The sequence below is a fragment of the Salvia miltiorrhiza genome, chromosome 2 (assembly GCF_028751815.1).
Source record: "Salvia miltiorrhiza cultivar Shanhuang (shh) chromosome 2, IMPLAD_Smil_shh, whole genome shotgun sequence".
NCBI classification, from domain to species: domain Eukaryota; kingdom Viridiplantae; phylum Streptophyta; class Magnoliopsida; order Lamiales; family Lamiaceae; genus Salvia; species Salvia miltiorrhiza.
Window position 1 is genome coordinate 46,187,876 of NC_080388.1, and position 27,099 is coordinate 46,214,974.

General features: G+C 34.7%; 1 protein-coding gene across 1 annotated transcript; it reads right to left on the reverse strand.

The window, feature by feature from the left end:
* Positions 1-7,339: 7,339 nt before the first annotated feature.
* LOC131011705 (serine/threonine-protein kinase STY8-like) lies at positions 7,340-19,723 on the reverse strand. The gene is made up of 16 exons (XM_057939502.1): positions 19,099-19,723; positions 18,347-18,461; positions 16,862-16,971; positions 16,613-16,726; positions 15,804-15,876; positions 15,239-15,349; positions 13,986-14,036; positions 11,200-11,339; positions 11,004-11,111; positions 10,731-10,804; positions 10,292-10,467; positions 9,229-9,324; positions 8,479-8,559; positions 8,188-8,238; positions 7,752-7,892; positions 7,340-7,672 (listed from the first exon to the last, which is right to left on the reverse strand). The coding sequence occupies exons 1-16, from the start codon at positions 19,305-19,307 to the stop codon at positions 7,643-7,645; spliced, it is 1,680 nt and encodes a 559-aa protein (XP_057795485.1). The 5' UTR covers positions 19,308-19,723; the 3' UTR covers positions 7,340-7,642.
* Between the last annotated feature and the right edge of the window lie 7,376 nt (positions 19,724-27,099).

The following is a 27,099-nucleotide window of genomic DNA, read 5'->3' on the forward strand; positions in this document are numbered from 1 at the left end:
AAAATAGAATGACGATAAATGAAAGGATGCAGAACCGAGGCGAGAATAAATTCTCTCTCCGTAAGGCAAAATTACTTCCGCTCTGTGCTCGCGGATCTACAGTAATTGCCCCCAAGATACAACGGTTTCGGGATGATAGACGAGTCCTTAGCACTAGGAGTTCGCTATCCGGTCGAACGGCTTGATACTCGGGACTGAGTATGTAAACTAAACTAATATGACAAATTGATTATCTAAGCAAACATGTATAGCCCGATCTACAATGGAATCGGAATTTATTGCTTTAGACAAAGCCGGCGAAGAAGCCGAATGGTTAAGAAACTTCTTAGAAGATATTCCTTGTTGGGAAAAACCTTTGCCTCCGGTTATGATACATTGCGATAGCATGGCTGCCATAGGGAGAGCAAAGAATAGTTTGTATAACGGTAAATCTCGACATATTCGTCGAAGACATAATACCGTTAGACAATTGATCACTACAGGAATAATGTGCATTGACTATGTAAAGTCAAAAGACAATATTGCGGATCCGTTTACTAAAGGTATTAATCGTGATCAATTGAATAACGCAGTAAGGGGAATGGGATTAAAATCCACACGTTAAGAACTTTCATAGTGGTAACTCAACCATGATGACTGGAGATCCCAAGAACATGGTTCAATGAGACAACTAAATTATGAAAGTTCAAGTTGAGCACTTGAAAACTTGCAAAATCCATTCTCATAGATGCTCAAGTGTAAAGCCTGCAGCTTGTGGTAAAGGGTAAGCTTTTTAAAAGCTTTTAATGATTCCTATAGCCTCAATAGGTGGAGTATGGCAGGATACTCTTTTTAGGAGATCACCTATATAAGTGAAGAAGTGGGGCCGCTTCAATTATCAATAACACTTATGAATCCAAGAAATGGTCCAAGGCCAGAAATGGACACAACGTAAGAACGAAAGATATTAGATCTATTATTGTGTGTATGTTGTTGACTTGGTTTACACAAAAGTTGACCGGTTCAAGACATCGCGTTCACCGAGCAACGAGTAAATCCGATGGCATTACACTAAGGAAGGTTCAAAGCTAACAACTACCTATCCTGATGCAATAATAGGTCGTCGGGACTTAGTTTTTTGCATTTGCATTAATCATCATTCATGTGGGGGATTGTTGGAATAAATAGCTTATTCAATACCATAATTACTTTGGTAATTAATGGAATTAAATGATATTTTTGGAATCTACATGTTGAGCAGATTAATTTGGTATATTTACTTGTTCAAATCTGTAAAGAATTGAATGAGTAATTAATGCCCAAAGATATCCATGGTTCGGACCACCTGTTTGCCCAAACGGACGTGGCAGCGGTTGAGGACCGAAGAGACACGATGGTTCGGACCACATGTTTGCCCAAACGGACGTGGCAGCGGTTGAGGACCGAAGAGACACGATGGTTCGGATCTGTTTGCCCAAACAGGGCACGTGGTGGCAGTTCAAGACCGAAGAGACACGTCTGTTCGGACCTCCTGTTTGGCCAAACAGTCACGTCAGTTCAAGGAAATCTTTGGACTACTATAAATAGGGCCCTCCAGAATGAGATTAAACACACAAACGAATTCAGATAATCAATTTGTCATATTAGTTTAGTTTACATACTCAGTCCCGAGTATCGAGCCGTTCGACCGGATAGCGAACTCCTAGTGCTAAGGACTCGTCTATCATCCCGAAACCGTTGTATCTTGGGGGCAATTACTGTAGATCCGCGAGCACAGAGCGGAAGTAATTTTGCCTTACGGAGAGAGAATTTATTCTCGCCTCGGTTCTGCATCCTTTCATTTATCGTCATTCTATTTTCTACACTACCAAATAACAATCGTAAGGCAAAACGGAATTCAGATAATCAATTGGGGAAATCTTAGCGTATTTTAAGGAGATTGGCCTGTATCAATCACTTACAACCGTGATAAATGTTACAAAGTCGTGCATGAGACCCTCTATCTTACATTTGGTTTCCCACTTTTGTTTTTTCTTAATTTTTATTCATTTGTTTTCTCAAATTTTAATTTCTCATATTTTAGTATAACTAATAGTGTTAATTATTACTCCTTCCGTCATTTTAATCACGTCATTTTTCACAATACCTCTATCTCATAAGAATGTCTCATTTTGGGACATGATCACATACATTATCTACTACATATCATCATTTTGTTTAAGTAGTGTGAATCTGTTTCTCCACTCAACATATATGTGTCATTCCTCAAAGTGATACTCTCTTACGAGACAAGTGGAGTATAAAATAACAAAGAAATGATATCCAATTCATACAAAAATAAATACAAAAACCATAGTTATCATATACCTTCATAAAAGTTTTTTTCTTTTGAATGTCTCAGAGCAGAAAAGTTTTACTTTTGTACAATTGCTCCTTTACTTTCTTAATTATCATCACGCAATTTCAAAAGAAACCATTTTCTTTGCATGTTGTGTTCGAAAGTTTATTACAACAAATTTTTGGGTGACATTATTTCTAATTTCTACAAATGATTCAAAGCTTCGCACTAAATTTTGATTATAAACGGAGCTTTGTTTCTTCTTCTTTTTTTCATTTTAAATATATAAATAACGATATAAGAGGCAGCACCTTATTGTAGTCAAAACCTTTAAGTCATAGGAAATTCTAGCCATACAAATAAAAATATGAAAATAATAGCATTTTTTGACTAAAATACCCTTTTAATGTGTAACAATATAAAATACATTGTTACACACTTTTTCGCAATCAAAGAAGTATGTAACGGTGTAAAATACACGATTTTTGAAAAAGTGTGTAACAATGTATTTTACATTATTACACACTTTTTCGCAGTTACACACTTTTACGTTATTACACACTTTTGCGAAAAAGTGTGTAACAATATTCAGGGTATAATTGTACATTTACATTAAAAAATACTACTTTTCCATATTTTTATTTGGGTGGACATTTTTTCCTTCTCTTATACAAGAAGGGCTAATTGAGCCCATTAACTCTATAGGGTAAACCAGCTCGATAGTTAGACCCTTAAAATCAACCAACCATAAAGAAAGATTTGAATTTTCCTATCAACTTGCATTTGTTTTCTTGTTATTTTTGGCGTAAGTAAAGAAGAAAAAACCGCCATCCTCTTTAATTTCCGTTTTGTCATAAAACATTTAGAGCCAGAAACGTATGGTTAAATTGTTACTATCTTAAGACAGCCCTCACATTTTGAAATTCCTACCAACTTTTTGCCTCAAATTCAATTTGGACCTTATATATCTTTTACCCAAACTAGTGTTAATGTCGTCTCATTTTTTGGAAGAGGATCGGATGTCGTCTTTAATATTATTAGGCTTCATCTCCGGACCATAATTTCATCCACGTAACACTCCTCACCCCTTTCGGAAATCAGGGAAGTTTGACTTTTTGAAAGGACAAAGTTGATGTTTCATTCTTTATTTTAATTTGATTGTCGAGATTAATTTGTGAAATATATATATATATGGTCAAGTTAAACAAAGAATAACCCTATGTATAGAGAATAGAGAATAAATCTCATCCCTAAAAAATGATGGATCGTAAGGCTCAGATTTAATCATGCTGAATTTTTTAATTACCATATTAAGCGTTCGAAATTATATTTTAATTGACATTAGGGTAATTGGGTAAAATTGCAAATAGTAAAAACAGTAGGTCTGACATTTACTCCTCACAACCGCGTCATACCAGTTTGCTCCTACCCAAGTGGAAATTCGAACAGCCGGCGTCTATTTCCTTTCGTCTCCAACGATTGCCACAATAGCTAGGTTTTCTCTATAGCAGATTTCGCCGCCGCCAGGTAAGGTTTCGTTTCAAGTTCTTTTTCTTTCCTATCCCGCCGACGACTTGTTCAAAAATACTGAGGGAATTGTGATTTTCGAACATTGTTCTATTTATGGTTTATTTTGCTGAAATCGAACGGGTATATCTATGTTTTTGCGAATTTTTTTGGCTATCCATGTAATGTTTTAGGGATTTTTTGTTCGAATATAAAAGGTTTTGGATTTTATGTTTTAAACATTTGAATATCGAAAAACTTTCGCTGAATATCGAAAAAAATTTGTGAAAAATTGAAGTCTTGTTTGCTGAATATCGTCGGCGACTTGTTCGAAAAGGGGCAGGGTTTGAAGATCTGCTGAAATCGAATGAGTATGTTGATGTTTTTCCATTTTTTTGGCCTCTTCATGTAATTGAACAACCGATTGAACAAAAGGTATTTAGATTTTTGCTTCAAATACTTTGATTTTCTGTTTCGAACAACTGATTGTTGTTGACGATGAAGAAATTGTTGGGAAATTTGAAAGTCTTTCGAGATTATGAGATTTCAGTTTTTGAATATGATTTTCTGTTTCACTTGTTTTTGCATACTGTGTTCGCCGATTTGAATCACGTTTGGTGGATCTAAATAATCAAGGTATTGTGTTTCGAATTTTTTTTGGATTTTCTATCTCATTTTTCAAATAGGGTTTATGATTGTGGTTATATTGTTTAATATATGCATTTGTATTGACTGGATGATGGAACTTTTTTATGCTAAATTTTGAACTATTCTTGAACAGATTTGGTCCACCTTGTTTAATTATCAGGTTGTTTTATAGTTTTAGTGAATTTGTGTGTTTGGCGTTAGTTTTTACATGGAAATCACTTCAAAATCATTGCCTCCACAGCCGGCGATGTACCCCTCAAGGCCTGCAGGAAGAGGTGCAAGAATAGGGCCTACGCGCTTGGATGTGGCGTCTCGCCGCGGAGCAACCAGAGATCAAGACGGAGGCTAGATTATGACGAGAGGGAGATTGCTGCAGGAGACGAAATATTAGCCAAGTCGATGTACCGAATCCTCCTCCAATGGCAGCAGCAATCAGCCTCCGCAAAGGGGACACCCTAAATCGCAAGCCTGCTATTGAAAGTGAAGGTGCTGGAAACAACTAGGAGTAGTTATAAGAATAATTTGTTCATTGAAAAAATATGTGTTGTTCATTTAAAATTTGTGATCTGTTTATTTACAAAGTATGTTCTGTTCATTTAGAAATTGTAATCTGTTCATTTACAAATTGTGATTCTCCGTTACCACACGTTCGAAATATTTATCCGAGTGTTCAATTTATTCTCTATATTTGTTCAAAATGTTTATTGTATTATTTGATAAACATCTTATTTTTTTCCAGTCACATGTTCGCAATTTTTCTTTGGCTGTTCAATTTATTCTCTATAATTGTTCAAAATATTATATCTTAGGCCAACTTTCAGCAATGGAGAGAGTTAATATTTGGAGTTAATATAACATTTTTTTTTTGATCGGGCAAAGTCATGTTAGATGTTAGTAGTTAGTTCCCCATCCACTCCAAGAACCACCTTATCTCTCCATTCACCAAATCCACCTTATATCTCCAATCTCCAATTCGCTCCCAAGAGGGATCGAACCCGGGTCACTTCACTTAAGTGAGGACCTGGTGGCCAGTTAATATAACATATTAATTAAGACTACAGGTTAAACTTCAAACTCTAATTGAAATTCATGTTTGGATGTGTCCTCGGTTTGAAACATCATCATTTTCGCTAATTGAATCGCTTTTATTTTCGTTTCTGTTGTGAAATCTGATTTTTTTTTTTTCATTTTTTGACATATTTAACATTTTGAACATGCTTTAAACAATTACGAACACCTAAATAAATTATTTGAATTTATCTGACTAACATAAAATAAATCGAACAAGCGTAAAAAAATTACGAACACCAAAATAAATTATTTGAATATTTCTGATTAACATAAAAATGACTAAATGAATGAGATTAATAATAAATATAGGAAAATATATGATTTAGTGGTATCTTGCCGAAAATAAGATCTATATATATATATATATATATATATATATATATATGATCTTCAATGTGTTTTTCACGGTTTTAAATATTTAACAATTTACTTTATTGTCCTTTTCGGCCATATTAAGGAAACAAATCAAGATTAAAACTAGGCCGCTTGATTTGCAATTTTTAATGCTCAAGATCAATTCTCTATTCTCCACATATTTATCATTCTCTGTTTAACCTTTCTATATATATATATATATATATATATATATATATAGGGGAAGGCTAAAATAAAAATCAAAGTTAGACTATAAAATAGGAACCATTTTCAGCCCTTGGATCATCAAGATCTACGGTTAATTCATCACCTTGTTGGAATAATTCATGGTCCTGAGTTCGAATCTCATAGGTAGCAAAAAATTTAATTTTCGTAATTCATACATTTACACAGCGGATTCATGGGTGTTCTACATATAATTCATACATTTTAATTAGTTTATAGTTTATAGTCTAAGAGGAGTTTTCTGAATAGCCCTCCCCTATATATATATATATATATATATATATATATATATATATATATATATATATATTAGTCTAGTGATTCCGTAGTTAATGCATGGAGTCAAAGGTCTCAAGTCAAGTCCATCGCTACGCCACATTTAAAACTATTTATTTTAAAAATGATTAATTGAATGTAAATTCAAACAATATAATCAAATTCTGATTTTTCCCGTACACTATAAAATTGGTGTCAGAATAAATAAATTTTCCTTATTTTTGAAATTTTTCCCAAATTTAAATTTCAAAAATATAGAATCTAACTTGACACCAAAATTTTAATGCATGGTATGAATTTCAATATTTGGCTAGTGACACAAAATTATAGAGAAGGATAGATTTCCACCCTCAAAAGAATGACATTATATTGAGAATTTTAAAGACTAACTATTGTTGCGGATATCTTCCAACAGCTCACAACTGAAAATCTTATAACATCCACGAACTCCAAATAATGAGCCTTGGGATTTTTAATGAAGCTAACAATTTTGATTTGAAGGGGCAATTTTAGTTTCAATTCTAATATTTTAGTTTTAATCATATTCCATTTTTAAGTTGCAAACGACATCACTACCTCCCCCTTACATCATTTTGACTGTTCAAGAGTCGCGTATTAAAATTCCGATGCCAAATAAATTGATTGGGCCCAAATTTAAATTCGTCAAAATTTCCAAAAATAGTAAAGCCACTGTATTTTGATTTGATACCAAGCATGTTTCAAGCATGTTTTACTGCAACTTGAAAATTTCTAAATTTGATTGTTGATCAATTCCAGCAAGATTTATAATTTGACTTGAATTAATGATTAATTTAATCAATGCTTCAGGTTTCACAAGCATGAATTATCAAACATTTCTGAAACATCAAATTTTGCAGGGTACCATTTCCTATTCAAATCATTCAAGCTAATATTCTGTGAGATCTAAATTTTGAGAGAATTGTATTCCTGAAACCGTGGAAACCACTCACTTTGTTCTTTCACAATCAACACCGTTTACAGGTACATAAATTGGTGTTAGCTTTTCTACTCCAAAACTGCATCATACCAACTATGATTTATATTACAGATATACTTATGTTCCTTCCGAGTGTGTCAGTGCCATGTATATAAGGGCCATTTACCTCTATACTTGTATCAAAAAAAAGAAAAGGATGGGGGAAATTAAAGAAGCACTCACTCGTTAGTACTGAACCATGCCGATTGTATGTTGATGTAATATACTCAGCCGCCATTAGGTGCATCTCGAGCATCCTGCAAAATTGGCAATATATTATTCGTCAATGAGGTCGTGCTGTTGAAGAGCATTTTGCATGAATATATATGCACATACATTTACTTCCTGCTGGAGTTCCCCCAGCTCAATTCTGATCTCGCTGAATGAAGGCCGTTCGCTAGGAATGGCTTCCCAACATCTCTGCATCAGGCTTAGTACTTTGGGATGTGCATTTATTGGGAGTTCCGGTCGAAGACCCTAACACATTTAAGAAAACAATCAAGTCAAAACAGAAATATGTGAATCTTAGAATCAAAGCCTTAGGATTAGACCATTGTTGAATGAGAATTCAATATTTCTAGGTTCAATCGATTATTAGATCAATTCCCTAGTCTAGCATCACTAAGTTGTGTAAAAGATTTTGTTTTCACTATATGCAAATAATTGATAATGTATTCAGAATAACACAATCATAAATTTATTACATTCGTGTTTTATAACATCCCAGATACTACAATCTAAAGTAGCGTGTCACATAAAGTAGTTGACAGACCTGTCTCACTCCCAAGGCAGCTTGTAGAGGAGTCATGTTATCATAAGGTACCTGTAATGGAAGAAAAAGGGGGCAAAGATGAATAAAGACAAATTCAATTTATGGACCATAAACTATTAATTTCTGATATTTTAGCATTGCCCTTGAACTTATTTATTGCAAATTCTTCAAAAGTAGTTAGAATGGTATAATGCTGGAATGAAAACTACAAAAACTGTTTGTGTAATGCATGTTTATTCTTGCTGGTATTAAGCCTGATTATCACTTATCCAAACAAAAATTTAACATCACCTTGGCCGTCACAAGCTCCCAAAGAACAATGGCAAAACTGAACACATCTGCTTTTTGGTCATATGGTTGATGGTTTATCACCTGTATAATGAAAGATGGGTAAGAAACTGCTCGGCAGAGAGCCTAGGTTGCAGAACAAAGACATAAAAGACAGAACTTGTAGTATTATGGAATTTATGGAACAATGACTTCAAAATATTAAAGAAAAACAAAAAGAATACTTGAGTCACACCACATGTATGTGTTTTCTTCTACCTCTTTGCTCATTGATGATTATTAGTAATTTCGTATTTTTGGTCATATATGTGAATCTAGGACAGCATTTCAAGATGCAGATATGTCATCTTCTCATCATTAGTATAGTCCTAGGAGCCAATTAAATTTACATAGGTACAATTCTAACCAATAATGTTCACAGCAAGAAAGTTTGATTGTTTCTAACTCCAAAAGTTGATAGTAAATGATGGAATAAAAGACTATTCATGGAACTATTTCCTCAAGAAGCTCTGTACCATAACACCATTTTTTAGGCATCGAATCACCCACATTCAGGTATAAAAAGTCTAATTTCCAGTTCTCAAAACATACCTGCTCATATTTTACATATAAATATGCTGCGTATTTATTTTCAGAACCTAAAATATGACATAACTACCAATAACAAAAAAAAAAAAAAAATGATGCCTCATATCCTCAGAATATATACAACATCCCTAAAGAAAATCACATATAAGATGGAAAGGGATCTACCTCTGGTGCCATCCATCGGTATGTTCCGGTCTCTGCTGTCATAATCCCACCATTGTTCTGGAACCGAGCAACTCCAAAATCTGCCACTTTAACAACCTTGAAACAAATTATCGCACAGATCAACAAATCATAAGACTAGATATAGCAAAAGGACTCCAATAGTAAGGCTTCAAACCAAGAGGTTGACAGTTATCAACACAATAGTATCCAGAGGGGCTCGGAAAGTAGGAACGGAACTAACATACATCAATATCATTTATACATGTTGAAAAGGTTAACCTGATCTTACATGGGGTACCCCATGTGAACACTACGAAACCTTGTACGCTAGGATATTTCTGTTCTAATTTGATATATGGAATTCCCAACTCATCATATGCAATGCCAATCCAATACTGAGGATCATCGCTGAAACTTTATGACATGTCAGGGGGGCGGATCTAGGAATTCACAATAGGGGGCTGAAATCATTGAATTATAGAGCCTGCAAGTACTTGTACGGGGGTTCGGGGGCAGTAGCCCCTGAGCTAAAAAATTTATAGTTCATTTTTGTGTTTCAGTAGAGAATGTTAATGGGCTTAGGATTAGAGCTTAATTACTTACTATGATAAATAACAATTCTCTTTCTATTGATTCAACAACAGTTACATTGAAAGCACAGAAAGAGCTACCTATATGCGCTTTTTTAATAACTTGTTTCAGTAATTACAAAAATAAACTAATTTTCATTATTAATAGTTCATAATCTTAGTATAAGGAGGATTGACTCAAACTCAGCATTGAAAATTAACTAAGAAAGCAAAATAGGACAAAAATAACACAAATTTAACAAACTAATGTAACAAACCACTGCACTGTAACATGCTATAAGCACTATGCCCCAGCTCTAGAGACTATTCTCCCAGACCAATTTAGGCATAGAAGTCCCAGTACTGTGATACAAATGTACCACATGTGGCAAAATCTCATCAAATCCAAGAAAATAAGAGAAAGGAGCATCAGACATGAACAGTAAAACCTATCTATCCTAGCAGAAAATTATAGTTTCTTAGGAATTACTTACATTGGAAGTATCCATAAGCAAATTTGCAGTCTTCAGATCCCTGTGAATAACATTCTTCTGATGTAGGTACTCCATTCCTTTGCAGACATCCATTGCGAACTTCAACAACTGTGGGAGCTTCAATGCAGGATGATTCTTATGCAAATATTCATAAAGGCTCCCTCTGGGCATGTACTCTAGAAATGATATTTACACAAATAAAACTTAGGGAAATTACATACTACAGTATTGAAAATGAAACCAGTAAATTACTCATGTTTATTTTGATGCAACAGGCACAGCATCAATATGAGAATGCCAAGTAAGTTTCATAAGATGTATAAAGATGTCATTTAGCAAACTCAGCTTCCTTGAGACTTATATGGTTATAGAAAAGAAAATATCCAACAAAGCTAGCTAGTTAAAGTATGCCACGCTACTCTTCTTGAAAGCACATTACCTGTCACTATGCATAAATGTGGCAACTTTGTGCAAGCACCAATGAAACGTACAACATTGTCATGCTGTACCTGTCTGCATGCCAAATAAAAGGGATTTAAAACATTATCCTAATTTCAAGATCACCTTCTAAACTTGAATACCTGAAAATGTGACTTTAGAATAACATACCCCTGGTTTCAAAAAAAAAAAACTCGTACTACACTTATCATATAGCTCATGGGTATGAATTGATTCTAGAATATATGTTACACTAGTCTGCAATGGTAACTACCTGAGAATAGCAACTTCCTGAGCAAACTCCGCCTCCAGAGAGTTATTCAAATGCTCGGACCTTAGGACCTTGACAGCAACATCTTCACAAAGATATACTCCACGATACCTTGTCATTGAGAATACTTGAGATATAAGCACAAGGAAGAATGGGTTCACATAAAACAACAAATTCTAGTGAGTAGCATTGAACTAACAGATCTCCACAAGATCCAGCTGCAATTTTTTCCCCTATCTTCAACAATCTCCAGTCGATTTCCCAATCCTCAGAATTTCTTTGTGCAGCAATAGCTTTCTCCAAAATTGACTGAGATCGCGAAGAACCAGACCATGACCCCTTAATAATTGAAAGCAGAGGATTTGTGAGGCGACATTGACCACTAGCTGTTAATAATAAGTTATTCTCAGAAGAACAATTGGAGAATATGCTGAGCAATGCACACACAAGAAAACAAGATGAGATGTTTTGCTTTAAGTTCTTTCTTCTTGGAGACTTTAGGCTGTCTTGTTCATCTACATCGCACATAATATCAATTTTATCTACTTGTTAAGCGACGTTGGGTCCGTCTTAATAATTGTCTTACAATTACTATGACCCAACTCTCAATTACTACATCCTTCAAACCAACATATAATAGACAAACTTTCTCTGATTAGACAAGATCTTAAATATTCATCTATTAATAGCTTTGCATTAAGAATTTTTCACATGCAAAAAGTATCACCAACTATAATTAAAACAAAGAGCAGGGCATCACCAGTATTGCTTGCATCATGTGATCTGTTTAATGTTCACTTAGAAATACTGTAATGAACTCAGTAAGATTCGAGATAAGATCCCCGTCTGGTTCTCAAACGCACTACAGTATAACTGTGAATAAAATTTTACTCGAAAAGGAGGAAGTAATTACATATATATGTTAACTTAAAACACTTCTTTAAATAATAAAGTTGAATTGAATAGTAAATTAAGTACAGAAAGACACTGCTTCCTGATAGCTTTACAGAATCTTCATATTATTCCGATGACCATATGAAAAGTAAGCCATAAGAGCAAATGCATGATAATAGCCTCAAACATCTTAGGAAGAAGAAGAAGAAGAAAAAGAAAAAAAGAAAAGCTAATCTGTTGTATCTTTTATGTCAGTTGTGTCAAAACTAGCATATATTATACAAACAACCAGGGTAACTTGATCCAGTGTCACATAACAAGGTTTATAAATAAATGTCCTACAAAAAGTTCTCTTCTCTTATAAATTGATCCAATGTCGCCAAAGAGGTTAATTCATGGAATGTCAAAATAGTATCATATCTATGCGCAATGAATATGTCATACCTAAAATGTATACAAGTACAGATACAAAAATAGAGCAGAAACTTTTGAACCAACCATGTGAATCTAATAAACACTGAGGAGCACCAAAGGATGCTATCCAAAGTCCTACTATCCTGCAACCAGCTTGAACTCAGGGCAGCTAACTCTAAACCTTACTTACCCTAGCATGCATAGCTGCTTAATTATTCCTACCTGAACAACCACCACCTGTAGGCCCTATCTAAAATAGGTAAATCCAAGGGGTTAGCAAATGGTCATTTAGGTTCAAACCAAACCTGAACCAAAATGGCACATTTTCTTCCACCTAATCAAACTGAATTATCTCAAGAAACTGCACTGATGTATCTTTGTTCAGTGTGGTACTGTTGGTGTTTCTTGAAAATTTCTTGTGCCAAATTTTTGACAAAAAATCTTTATCTCAAGAAACTGCACTGTTGGTGTTTCTTGAAAATTTCTTGTGCCAAATTTTTGACAAAAAATCTTTATCTCAAGAAACTGCACTGATGTATATCTGTTCAGTGTGGTTCTGTTGGTGTTTCTTGAAAAATTCTTGTGCCAAATTTTTGTCAAAAAATCTTCAACTGGAAAACCCAACTTCCTTCCAACAATTTCACTGGTAGAAGCAGCAAAATAAGACGCAGTTCAAGATAAACATGCAACAGCCCATAAATTCTATTAGCAGCAGTAAGCCAAACAAATGATGCAGGTCTTAAGAGTGAGCTGACAAGATGAAAATCTGGAAAGTGACAGTTGGAGAGTGAAGTTTGTGGTGGCTAGAACTGAGAGCATAGCAGCAAGATCTTGGACTTGAAGAATGGAGGATGGCAGTGGAACTAATAGAGCTCATAATATAGATGGCTAAATTCAATGGATAATGCAGAGGTTAAAGTTGGGTGGAGAATGGAGGTCAGTGGTGGTGGAGAGAAGCATATTTGGGCAAACAGCAAAGTGAGAGTGGAGACTCAATGTGATAAGATATTTCATTCTAACAGCACCAAAACTTAACTTGCCAACAATTACAAGCACAAATGCAACCATCTCACACTTGAGTGCATCGAGCTCGCTAGCCCCAAACATGTCATTCGATACACAAGTATGGTGGAGCACTGATTTCTCTCACATGTTCTAATTTCTATGCCATAATCTCCAGATACTTTTGTTCTCGAATCGATTTCAGTATATTATGTTCAATTTCAAGGGAAAACGACATTGTTTTGGTAAGTTTAAGCAAATTTTTATTTGTCAGCCGATTTGGCCCTCAGATTTTCAGGGGGGCATGTCAGCATTAGTTTGGGCCATATCAGTTTCGTTCGTAAAATAAAATAAAAAAACTGAAAGTTCCGTAATTGTGACAGATTTTTAAATTAGTGTGCAAAACTAGATATTGGTCAATGTTCAGAAATTTAGGAATGTTCTTTTTAACCCGCCGTGCGTCTGCCATAACCATAATGCGGTTTTTTGGAAAACCGCCTTGACCCTCCCTTAATAACATTGATAGATATAGAACCAATAGTAGACCACCAAGCACGATGACAGAAAAGCAATATTTAGAGCAACATACAGAGAAGGACACTGAATTTAAACATATCAACTATGAAAGGAGGAAAAGAAAAACAAAGATCAAGGTGAAAGCAATATATTAATTACCTCACTTTCAGCAATTGCTTTTCTCATCATATTGTATAAACCTTCTGTATCCTAATCATAGTATTGAAGAAGTCAGCAATTTCAAAATGGGGAAGCTTGCCACTAGTTAGTAGTACATCCATAATACAAGTAAGAAATAGTTGCGCAAAACCCTTGAAAAATTATAACGTAATATAACATCTGCCAAGTGCAATTCTTAAGCAAAAACGTAGGAACACTATGCATATTGCCACTCAAGCATGCGAATATCATACGATTATTCAATTGCATACTGATGCATAATTTTGCACCTCCTTGAATTTCTTTAAGCCAAATTACTTTCATACAATTATAAACCATTTTGTGAGCACAATTATTATACAATAGACTAGCATGAACTTGATATTTATTAGGGTAAATTACACAGCTATTTACGTTAAAACAAAAATATCCCGAACAATTGATAATTACAATTAAAAGCACAAACTATCACAAAATTAACAAAATGTCCTGGATGTCAATTTCAAGCTTCAGAAAGCTAACATGACTTGCCTCCATTTGTCGTTTTGAGGATCAAAACAACACCGTTCTACTTAAAATCCACGCTGTCATTCGGCTAGCCCCATCAGCTTTCCAATGCTGGAAATTGACCTCCAAGACATTATTGCTAGTTTTGTGGTAATATATTTTATTTTAATTATAAAAACTTAAGAACATTTTTGTCAAAACATTAATAGTTTTGGATTGAAAGTGGAATTTACCCCATTTTTTCATACAAAAAAAACAAACGTTTCTCTAAGGAATCTACACTATGCTTTTTATAACGCCTTGTCATTCATGTGCATGGAAATTTTAATGGAACACACAATTGATCTTACTTATGCTGTTATGCATGGAGAATTGATCATTTCCAGTCAAAAAATAGATTATGAGGGCAAAAAGAATAGTAAATTTATTGTGAAGTTACTGTTTTAGGAAAAGCAACTATACAGTTTTTTAGAAGAGAGAGGGGGGGAAGACATTTCTGAGAAGTTTCAGGTCAACATGACTTGAGGGTAAAACACCAAATTCATGTGTAATGTTAGGATTAGAGATGATTAAGCTGACAATATTGGATATCGATAATTCAAATCCAATACAATTTGATTGAGCTGTCTGAACTTAATTGAAGTAAACAATATGGGATTTGAATACCGCCTCAATCCTACATGTTATAAAAATCCTGCAATATAAGATATGCCATACATCACAAGCTTGAGGCTTAAGAAAGATACCTCAGAATGCCATCCATCGACAACAAATACATCCAAGGAGTATCCATCTGTTGTGGAGAAAACATGAGCTTCACGGATATTTAGTCCAGCATCAGAGAGCAAAGCAGACAGCTGTGCACAAGAAAATAATTAAGCTTGTAGTTGCGGTAATAATCAAATGAATATTTTAGATGTTAAAATAAATAAAAAATCCAACAATGAATATCAGAGCAGAGATGAAAAACAAAGAGAAAAGAGAAAGAAACAAAAGTGTAAGAATATTAAAAAGAAAAAAGATGATAGCAAGTGCTCCGGCACCAGGTGATAACCTGAATTTGAAAACATTTCAGATGCTGCATGTTTCGTTTGCAAAACAGTTAAGACCATCGTATCAGTTTTGGCATGAACATAAGGGAATATACTACTGCCTGTTAACATGGAATCATAAAATGCATCCCAAATCATTGCAATTGCAAATAATATTTTTTACCTTAACTGGGATAGCTAACACAACGAATACCACCAGTGCATTATATATAAGCCTGAAAACTAATAGATAAAAGTGGCAATACCCCTCATATGTTACCTGACTGAGAAGTTTTGGCTTGTCAAGAGTTGAAAATATTATCTCATGAATTGGTAAGCATGATGCTTCCTCCCTGCAATACACATATGGATTTCATTCATCCAATTACAGCTTAGTTGACTATTAGAGAATGCTCATCAAAGTGATGGAAAAGAAATAATATTTTTCACATATCTTCCTGGTTTATCAATGATAAAAGTAAATTATGAACTATCGGTTCTAAGCCATCTCAAATATAAAAGTCATCTTGAGTAGGAACCAGGTCATGGTTTTCAGTGAATTCTAGATTCAGCCCAGCAAAAACTCACCCATTTTATGTTTGAAAACTCGTTATTCTCAAAAGCTGAGCTCTGTGCATTTAACATAAGTTTCCATTCTAGATCAATTTGTCCCTCTATCAAATACTCCCGCCGTCCGCCAAGAGTATATCACTTTGGCTGGGCACGGGTTTTAATAAAATGATTGGTGATTTTTATGTAGTGGAGAAAGGGTCCCACCATTGTATGAAATGAGTGGTTGAAATTGAATAAGATGTGGGTTATTTGTAAATAATGGGTATTTGTAAGAATAAATGATAAGGAAAAGATGTGGGACCATGTCCTAAAATGGAAAGTGACGTACTCTTTGCGGACGCTCAAAATGGCAATTGTGGCATACTCTTGGCAGACGGAGGGAGTAATAACTAAAGGTAAAGAAACGAACAATGGGTGGAAGTCCATATTAACTCCTATGATATCTCAAAATGATAATGCAATCTCTGAGAGTCTAAAAGTGAAAAGGAGAAATAATGAAAGAGATTGCAAAACTACCTTTGAGTAAAATTGTCAGCAGGAATTTCCCTGTTTACATCATTAGAATCCTTCCTAACATCCAGATTTAGATCCTCAAGCTTAGAACAAGTCTCATAGTCACCCCCAGAATCCCTGTTCCCAAGCAAAGTAAGAGAGTGAAAAGGCTTACAGCAACACAGGAAATCATACTGGAAGATCATACCTTTATGGGGGAAAAAAAAGAATCTAGAATCAATTCATTAACAATAGATTCAATATCTCAAGTACCTGCCATTTGACGAGTGAACACCATTATTGACACTATCACGTGGAAATGAGGAAGGAAGAGCACTTGAAATTTGTTCACCATCAAGATCATCATCTCTAGTGCAAACATTCTAAGCAGTATAAAAAATTCAAATAAATGAGTATACACTGGATACATATTGATGAAATGAGATGCAGACGTATAACTAATAGTGCAGATCAGTGGCTCAAAATTGAGAGATGTGAACCAATGTCCTCATGAATGATGAAGATAGTGGCAATAAAGCAGTAGTCCACCAGCAAAGCAAAAGTATCATCCTAGAATGTTCTGTAAACTAGTTGACCTAATAAAGACGGAAAGGATGAATGCGGATAACTCCAACTGAAAAGTCAAAAGACTTCTGCAATAGACTACCAGTGCTTAGAAAACTCAGCCATCACACTCAAGATAATAGCTAATTGGTGAAGGATCAAGATGTCTTTTTGTAAGAATTCTGGGGAACAACAGTGCTACAAATATTGCCTAATCAAAGTCCACCCTTTTCATGCTTGGTCTGAATTTTTAAGCCAACAAAAGCAAGCATCCTGTTACCTGAATGAGAACTCAATATATCAAGATCGAATGATGATTGATAATATGTTTGCTACTGTTTTTTTTATGACAGTAGCATTGTGCAAACAAACTAATATTTACTTTTCCCCATAAAATCACTTATATTCGTCCTTTAAACTCAAAGAAATTGATCAAAGTTTTGTCAAGACAAAAGTTTCTTCCATATTATTGTCTCCTTCCTTCCAACTACGAACCAATTTTACGGTAGTTAAATAGATATAGAAAGTATATGGCCAATTCCCCCTGCAGACAAAGGATAGAAAGCTTGGAGTCCTATTAATAGACTCCTAATATTTTAACACACAGACATTAACTCTCAAGATGTGGCTTATATAGGAAAGATCAAGACGTGTTTAGTCAAGAACATTCTGAGGAATGACAGTGATTATATTTTTAGGCATCAGCCTTATGTTACGTTATTCTTTCTCACCATTTGGTATAACAAATAGTACCAGATTAAATTTGCATCCTTTTCAATGTTTTCATTCTTGGTTCTGATATCAAGCCGGGGAAAGCAAGTAAATTATTGCTATAAGTCAGTGGAAGATAATAAAATATCGAGAATGCAAAACAAAATTTTGCTGATTCTTGTTTTATGAAAGTTTTTTCAGTAGAATCATTAATAGTTTCCCTGCCCCCACCAGTCCCTTCTTTCTCTGTCATTTTTTAAATAAAATTCAGTGACCATGAGCTTAAAATTGTCGACTTCCGACTGCATCCTAACAATATCAAACCATGAGCCATTAAAGTTACACTCCTGAGGATGCAAAAACACCTGCGGACGCAAACACACTGACAAACAATGCTACTTCCCGATTAATTTTCGGTTCTTCTTTGTCCAGTTAACCCAATACCTAGGAAATGAGGATCGGAATTGAGTAATCCAAATGTACCTCTAGAAAACGGATGTGGAAAACAGGTTGATTGTCAGGATTCTTTGCACTAGCAAGAAGCTTTTGATGTAACAACACATCTTCCACTTTTTCCATATTGATATCCAGCCCATAACTGAAAAGCACAATAATACCAAAAATAATCAAGTCACACAGCACCAGATTGGCCATAACAGCAACTTAGAAAACATATCAGACAATAAACTAAGCAATTGACATAATCAGATATCTGAAAAGTGTTAAGCCCAAGATAAACTCCAAAATCCCAACCTTCTTTATACATTCCAAAAATGGAACAGAACATCAAACTCTAGAAGAATCAAACACTTCCTTATACAACTGAAATTCCTATCTCCCTTCCACCCTAAAACACCAAAATCGTAAATGAAATATTTGAATTAGTCAAGCTCAATGTCAAAACATGCCTTTCAATAAAATTTTACAAGTATGCTTACATATTATACATATCTTACACACATAACACACTTATAAATACATACAAATATTGAAAACATAAAGAGCAGATCGTTTTCCAAAATCTCATATTATACACTACATTGACAAAATTTATATACACTGTTGAAAAAATGCAAAGCAACTAAGGTGACAATAATGGAGGAGTCAAAGTTGTATGTTCCTTTTCCCTGCTCAGAAGATTTCCGCTCAGCCAAAATTTATCAATAAACAGTTACAATCGGAACAAATTGAACTGTTCAACTAACAAACAAGCACACACACTAACACACACAAACCTTGTAGGCAAGCGATTAAAATGAGCTTCCAACTGCTCGAGGAAAGCAGGATTAGTAATCGCCTCCTCATTTCCATTCTCAATGAGGCGATTGTAAACATCATTCCTGATCACATCGTTATTTCCTCCTCCGGCGCTTGGGCCGCCTCCGAAGCTGCCGTAGCTCCGAGGCGGCGACGAGCTCTCCCCTACTTCCTCGGCGAATTCCATGTCCGTACAGAAATAGCAAGTACGTACACACACACCACGTGGTTGAAAAAACAAAAGGGAAGGTTTAAGCGAGTTCCATCGGAACGGTATCTTTTATTCCAAACGGTTGGTAGAATCTAAAAAGATGAGGAAGGGATTCGGTTCCTTTGGGAGGAGGTAGGGGTAAATTGGTCCGCCATTACTGTAGCAGACAGAGGATTTGTCGGAAGAGAACTGTTCTGTGATAAGAGAGAAAATTTTCCAAACTTGTTGGCTTGAAGAATGTCAGTTTTGGTTTTTCAGATAAAGACTAGGAGAGGCGACTGACTACTACCTGCTCAATTTCACTACAATATGTGTGTGTGAGAGAGAAAGAGGGAAGCGTGTGTGTGAGAGAGAGAGGTGGGGCTTCGGAGTAAAAAGGGGAATGGGAGTGGATACTGAAACTGGATAGGCTTCTGGATATGTAATAAATAAAAAATAGAGGGGTTTGTCAGCTAAACCCAAAAATCATAATTAAAACTTATGTGAATTACAAGCAGGGGCAACGGATCTTGGAAGAATTACGGCATGCCAAGGCCACGTGTGCAAGGTCGCGTTTGGTTGAGTTTCAGCTAATTCTCGATAAATAGATAATCTCTAGACTCTAGTAAATCTTTTAGATGTTGGAAATATATATAAATATATGGGCAAATTGCATGAAAATACCTCACTTTATACCAAAATTTGATTTTTTGACAATCTTTTCAATTGTAGCAAAAATTTGAACTACTTTTCAATTTGTTGCAATTGACTTCCGGAGTAATTTTCCGGCCAACTTAATGCTGATGTGGATTCCCGCAAAGTTGATGTGGCATGCCTCGGACGACAAATTGCATGAAAATACCCCACTTTATACCAAAATCTGGTTTTTTGACAATCTTTTTAATTGTAGCAAAAATTTGAACTACCTTTCAATTTGTTGCAATTGACTTCGAGAGTAATTTTTCGGCCAACTTAATGCTGATGTGGATTCCCGTAAAGTTGATGTGGCACGTCTCGCCGGCTAATCAAACGACAACGTCTCTAATTACCTTAAACAATGTCGTTTTCCACGATTTTAGGGAAATTACAATTTCTACTTTTATATATTTATCGATTAGGGCTTCAAATGTCATCATTTCTTCTCCCAAATTTTCTCATCTCAGTTGAAATTCTTGTTCCATAAATTCTCATTTGCAGCAAAAATCTTTGAACTGATGGATTCTTCTTCTCAAACGGGACGACTGAGCTCATACAATTTCCCCTTACCTCCAAAATTCTGCAGATGCGAAGAACCAGAGCCGTGCATCTTGCAGGCTTCAAATAGTGTGACTAATCCGGAGAGGCGCTACTTCTCATCATGTACAAAAATACCCACATCAAGTATCTTGTACTCTTTAAAATATACTTTTATTTAAGAGTAAAATTTTGAAGTAACCAAAATGAAGCATAAAATACAATTTATGGCCACACAACTGAGATGAGAAAATTTGGGAGAAGAAATTAGGACATTTGAAGCCCTAATCGACAAATATATAAAACTAGAAATTGTAATTTGCTTAAAATCGTGGAAAACGACATCGTTTAAGGTAATTAGAGACGTTGTCGTTTGATTAGCCGGCGAGGCATGCCACATCAACTTTACGAGAATCCACATCAGCATTAAGTTGGCCGAAAAATTACTCCGGAAGTCAATTGCAACAAATTGAAAGGTAGTTCAAATTTTTGCTACAATTGAAAAGATTGTCAAAAAATCAGATTTTGGTATAAAGTGGGGTATTTTCATGCAATTTGTCGTTTGATTAGTCGGCGAGGCGTGCCACGTCAACTTTACGGGAATCCACATCAGCATTAAGTTGGCCGAAAAATTACTCCGGAAGTCAATTGCAACAAATTGAAAGGTAGTTCAAATTTTTGCTACAATTGAAAAGATTGTCAAAAAACCAGATTTTGGTATAAAGTGGGGTATTTTCATGCAATTTGCCCTAAATATATTTTTCCTAGTACTCAGCTAATTTCTCTTCTTCTCTCTAATTTAAAACACGTTATCAACACGATTTATTGATCTATGAAATTGTTAAATTTATTAGCCACTAGTTTAATAATTGTTAAATTGTTTTAGTCTATATCAGCACACTATTCAATAATTAAATTGCTTCATTTATTTATTTATTTTTAATTATTGTTCCTAAAGTAGTACAATAATATTCATGACGAATAATACATTTTTTTGAAGAGCAATTCATATGTTTATTCATGAATATTACATGCTTTTGAATATTACATCATTACATGCTCTTGAAGAGCATCTAATATTGAGAAAAAGAAGGAGTATTAATACAATTGATAATAAATTTAGTAAAATGCTCCCGAAGAGCTTCATTAATCCTCTCATAGGAATCATGTTGTGGTAAAGTTCAAATATGCTAAAATTAAGGCAAGAGAATTTGGATTATTCCACTTAAAATTAGTGTGTGATTAATATACATCCGAAAGAGAATTTCTTGACTGATTTTTATCACCATCAAAACGTATCTATATGAGCTCTATGAAAGCTATATGTATTCTTCGTCAAGATGACATATATAGAGCCAATAATTGAGGATCAATTCATAGATTAATACTTTGATTCAATAATCCAACTCAATACTTTTTTGTCATTAAGGCGAGATATGAATGATGAATTGTATAATGCCGTAAATTTTCCGTTGGATTACTTATGTTAGATTCACACATTATGAACTATAAGTTCAACAAATTATTATTGAATGCCAAATGAGTGGAATCTCATATACATGTTAAATTGCACCACAAATAATTGAAGTCCCCGATGGACGAAATTGATTTAATGTTTATTGATGCCAGAAGCGTTAAATACCTATTGGTGTCCAAGATAAAATCTCTGGGGATTAAAAATTAAATAAAGATATCAAATCACTCCAAAAACCTCTTGAAGAGGATCGTCCTGAAGACGATAATTCCAATAAGTTTACACGTGCACTAAGTTATCATAATATTTGGATTACAGAACAATTAGATCAAATATTATGGGAAATGATGAAAATTCGATTTCACTAAAGTTCGTTGCCATTAACTTTGTGAATACGTGAGAATTGAATGATAGAAAAATCAGTTGTCGACAATCCTTTTATCTCAACAAATTGCTAGTTCGATTTAAATATTATTTGGATCCAAAGTAAATTATATTATAGTGCCAGAAGCACTAGAAAATGAGACCGAGTTTAACTTGTTAAATGAGAATAATAAGATGGTTAAGCGAGATTAGTAGCTCAAGGATTTGAGCCTGAAATCAATCAAACATATTCTCATGTTATAGATGGCATTACGTTCCATTATTTATTTTATATGTTATGACAGTAATCTTAAATATCCATACCAAACTTATGGACATTGTGACCATATTTTGTATAGGTTATTAGACATAGATATTTATGTGAAAGTCTCTGATGAACTATTAAATTTCTAATGTATTGTATGAAGTGAGAAATATCACTATATAATTGAAAACAGTCAATGGTACAATCAATTAAGTGAGCTCTTCTTAAAGAAAAATATTTTTTTTGTATTCAAAATACTAAGTATTGTCTTGGCCAGAAGTTAACTCATGTGTAAAGATGAGTTTTGAAAAACTTAGTTAAAACTAAGTATTGTCTCGACCCGAAGATCGAGAATCTTCTCGATGAAGTATTTCAAACCAATCGACTGTATTCTATATGATTTAGTTGACCTACCCGAAAAAGATTTTGAATAATATGACTATATCGCATCCATTTAGCTACCAAATGGTATCCTATCACTTGAAGTGGATAAGGACTCACCTAGACCGAAAGAAAATAACGAAGTTATTTAGGACCAAAGTTCCTTACATGTGTGCTATTGGAGCACTACTTTTATCATGCATGATATAAGATTAAAATAAACTTGCTAGCAAGATTTAATGTTTCTCCAAGAATGAGAATTTGAAATGGTATTAACCATGTTATTGGTTATCTTCAAAGCAAAAAATACAATTGGTGTATGTTATAAAAGAAGTTGAAATTCAATATTGGTGGCTAATGTTGATAATTTATCTAATCCCGAAAACTATATTGAACTACTTTCAAGATTGTTATCTTGAGGGGAAGCGGGATCCTTAAATAATTCCGAAAAGATAGCGCTTTTGAAATAATCATTTTGAAGAAGGAAACATAATATTTGGCCACTAATTGAAAAAATAAAAAATCTGGCTATTTATTACGTGTAAAGACTGTTTTGCCCTTAATTAGGGCAGATCAGATTCGGGTCGAATTCGGGTTTGCGCGCGGGTTAGGCACATATGACACTATTTGTAATACCCCGTTTCCTCGAGCTAAGTTTAGAATAATTTTTGAACTTAGATTTAAGATGATTCACGCCGGATTGAGAAAAATAATTTATTTAATTCCAACAAAATGATTTACAAAAAACGTTTGTAAATATATTTTAGCTATTTAAATTTTTGTGCATTGCATATTAATTTAAATATGAGCATGTGTATATGTGAAATATTTTACACATAATTAATATTTTTACAAGATTTAAATTAAAGTCTATGATTGGACTTTAATTATTTTATGTGTTGGGCTTTGATTTTTATATTGGACCCCTTAAGTTAAGTATTTGATTAACCAAATGAAACCCTCCCTCACGCAGGTCCCCTCTCTCCCTCATTACTCTCTTCTTCACCATCAATGAAACACACATGCAAGCATTAACAACTCCCCTAAGTAGCTAACCTAGTTTAGCCAACACAATCCCTTATTTTGAGGTCACACATGCACATGCACATGCACAATCTTTCTCCCCTCCCTCATGCTCGGCTCTCTCTCTTCTCTCTTCTCTCCTTCTCTCTTCTCATTCTCCTGCACCATTAAGAGGGTGACATACTCACCATTTATCATCCCATTAAATTCAAGATATGCATTAAGTGAAGAAATCACTCCATCACATCATCTCATCAAAGCTCATCAAAGCAAGCTTCCCTCTCTCCTTTTTACTACCTTCGGCAGCCCCCTCTCCTCCTCACTCCACCACACTTCTCTCCTTGTTTCACCATTTTTGAAAAGGATTAAGGAAGCCAAAAGTGCTACCCTCACACCAAGTTATCAAGTGTACTTCAATCTTTAAGCACAAGCTCCAAGAGGCCTACGCACCATCCCCTACTTCACCTCCATTGATCTTGTTGGTAGCAACCTCAATCCTCCTCTCATGATTATATATATATTTTCCTTGATATGTAAGCATGTATATTGAAGTATATTGAAGCATGATGAGTTCTTAGTAAGAAAATGCATGAGAATGATGGTGAAAGCATGGATCTAAAAAGATATGTGTATATGTTATAAATTCGACCATTCCAGAAATTTTCTTACGTTCTGGACTGTTCAGTCGACGAGGTTTCCCTCGTCCAAAAATCTTCAAAATTTTACAGTGTGTCGACATATGTGTCTTGTAAGCTCTGGTAAAATTTCAAGTCATTTGGACTTTGTTTACTACCTTTTTAAAATATAAATCTTTTACTGCGCATTTCCGCCGGAAAATTTAGAAGGGCAGTCTGTAGAATCACACTTTTCAGTGACTTTCAAAAATATTCAGCCTCCCGAATTTTTATGGGAGAAAGATACATGTGTTTTACAGACGCATGTCAAATTTCAAAGCATTCGGACAACGTTTACTAATTTTTAAAAATCCTAGCTTCCAGTCGTGCGAAACTGCCGAATCTGGTAGACTGTGGGAAAACACCCATATCTCTTAAACCACTTGGAGTTTTTCACTCTACTTTTTTTTAAACAAAACTAGACTCAAAGAGGTTTTCATCGGTATAAGTCTCGAGTCCAGGAGATTTCGGAATTAAAACATTTTATTCGTTGAAGTTGAGACAGAACAGAGTGATGAACTGTTGGTGTCCGAAAATTTTACCTTAATTTTGTATTAAGGATTTTAAAGGGTTTTAGTGGAGTAATACACCATGTTATGACATGAAATTGCTTTATATTTTACAATAAAAGTATTTATGATTTAATTGGTTTATTTATAATTCCAATTATTAAAGAAAGATGAGTAAGAATATTGTTGGTGTTCTTAACTCAAGAAAAATGTTTTCATTTATTTATTCATTAAATTTTGAAAACCCGGCTAAGTGAATCATAGAATGTTAAGCACTTCACAACGACTTAAGATTTGATTCAAGGAGACCTATTGAGAATAGATTTCTTGTAGGCTTTGAACGTCAGAAGGATTAGCACTGCTATTCCGATTCAGAGATTAGATAAACGACAGGCATTGCCTATTCAGGTGGGCTTACTTTCCAAATGTATAAACTATGATTGAGTTATTAAGCTCTAAATGTTTCAATTAAATGTAAATTATTTATTCAATGAAATGAAAACTGTTTATCCAATAAATGTTTTTGTGCGCTCTGTTATGTTTAGGGCTCGCAATTCATGGATCGATCGAGGTTCTCTTATGGCCTAACACGTTATTTGAGAATTGTGTACACTTGTTAGTTGTTTCGGTGGGTTGATCTCCATCGGGCACTAATTCATGTAAGAGGCGTTATAAGGGTGCTTGGCTGGATGTGTTCCGGAGCATGTATCATGTAAGGCCTGCCTGGGTAGCGTCCCGAGGTCAATTCAACTTGTCTGAGTTACGTCCTCAGGGCAAGTGTCATGGGAATGAGGGATCCGTCGGTGGCTAAAAGGTCCGGGATCACAGCGAGTAACAGAACAGAGTGTGACAATGGCGCGCTAATAAAATGAAATACTTTAACATGCTTGGAAGTTCTTTTTGTTTTAAAACCTTCTAAGTTATGTCATGAATAATTGGATAAACTGCTCTTATGATTATGAAATGTTTATAAAAATGCTAGCCCACTAAGTACATTAGTACTTAGCCCAAAAATACTTTCAAATGTTTTCAGGTTGATTGGTCGGTGCTGACGGGGCAGAGCTGAGGCTAGGGTTCAACTCCGTATTTTGTCTTCCGCTGTTGCATTAGCTCTTATTTGTCTTATGTTTCTCTATCTTAAGACCTTTATGTTAAATTCTGAATTATGTTTCTTATCGAGTGTAGACTCCCAACTTCTAGCTCTATGATATTTAATGTTGGTTATCAGAAGCATGAAACCAAACTTGTGATCCTGAAGTTTAGAATGTTGTTGATTGATTAGTATCACTTGATTTCTATCTTTCTTCATTCAAAGGGCGTTGCCCAACCTTTTATCCTATTATCTGAATTTCACAAGGTTCTTCCCTTGTTTATTTCTATGATTTTAGTCGCACCTCGATTATAGTTTATTCCTTCAAGAATTGGGGTGTGACACTATTAGTGTCATATGTGCCAACCGAAAAAAATAAAAATCTAAGTATATGGCACTAATATGGCCATAAGTACCATTCGTGTAACACTGAGTATATGGCACTAATTGTGTCATGTGTGCCTAACCCGTGCGCAAACCCGAATCCGACCCGAATTTGGTTTGCCCTAATTAAGGGCAAAGCAGTCCTAAAACGTAAAAAATGATCAAATTTTGTGTCTTTTCAATTAGTGGCCAAATATTGTGTTTCCTTCTTCAAAATGGCCATGTGAGTACATTGTTTCTTTCGAAAATTAGACTTTGAAGGTCAAATGGCCCTGAAGGCCGAACTGTTGTACTCTTTTTCCCTTACTAAGTTTTTTCCTACAAGGTTTTCTTAGTCAAGGTTTTTAACGAGGCAACTAGTGTAACATATGAGTAACCGTATGTCTTGTAGTT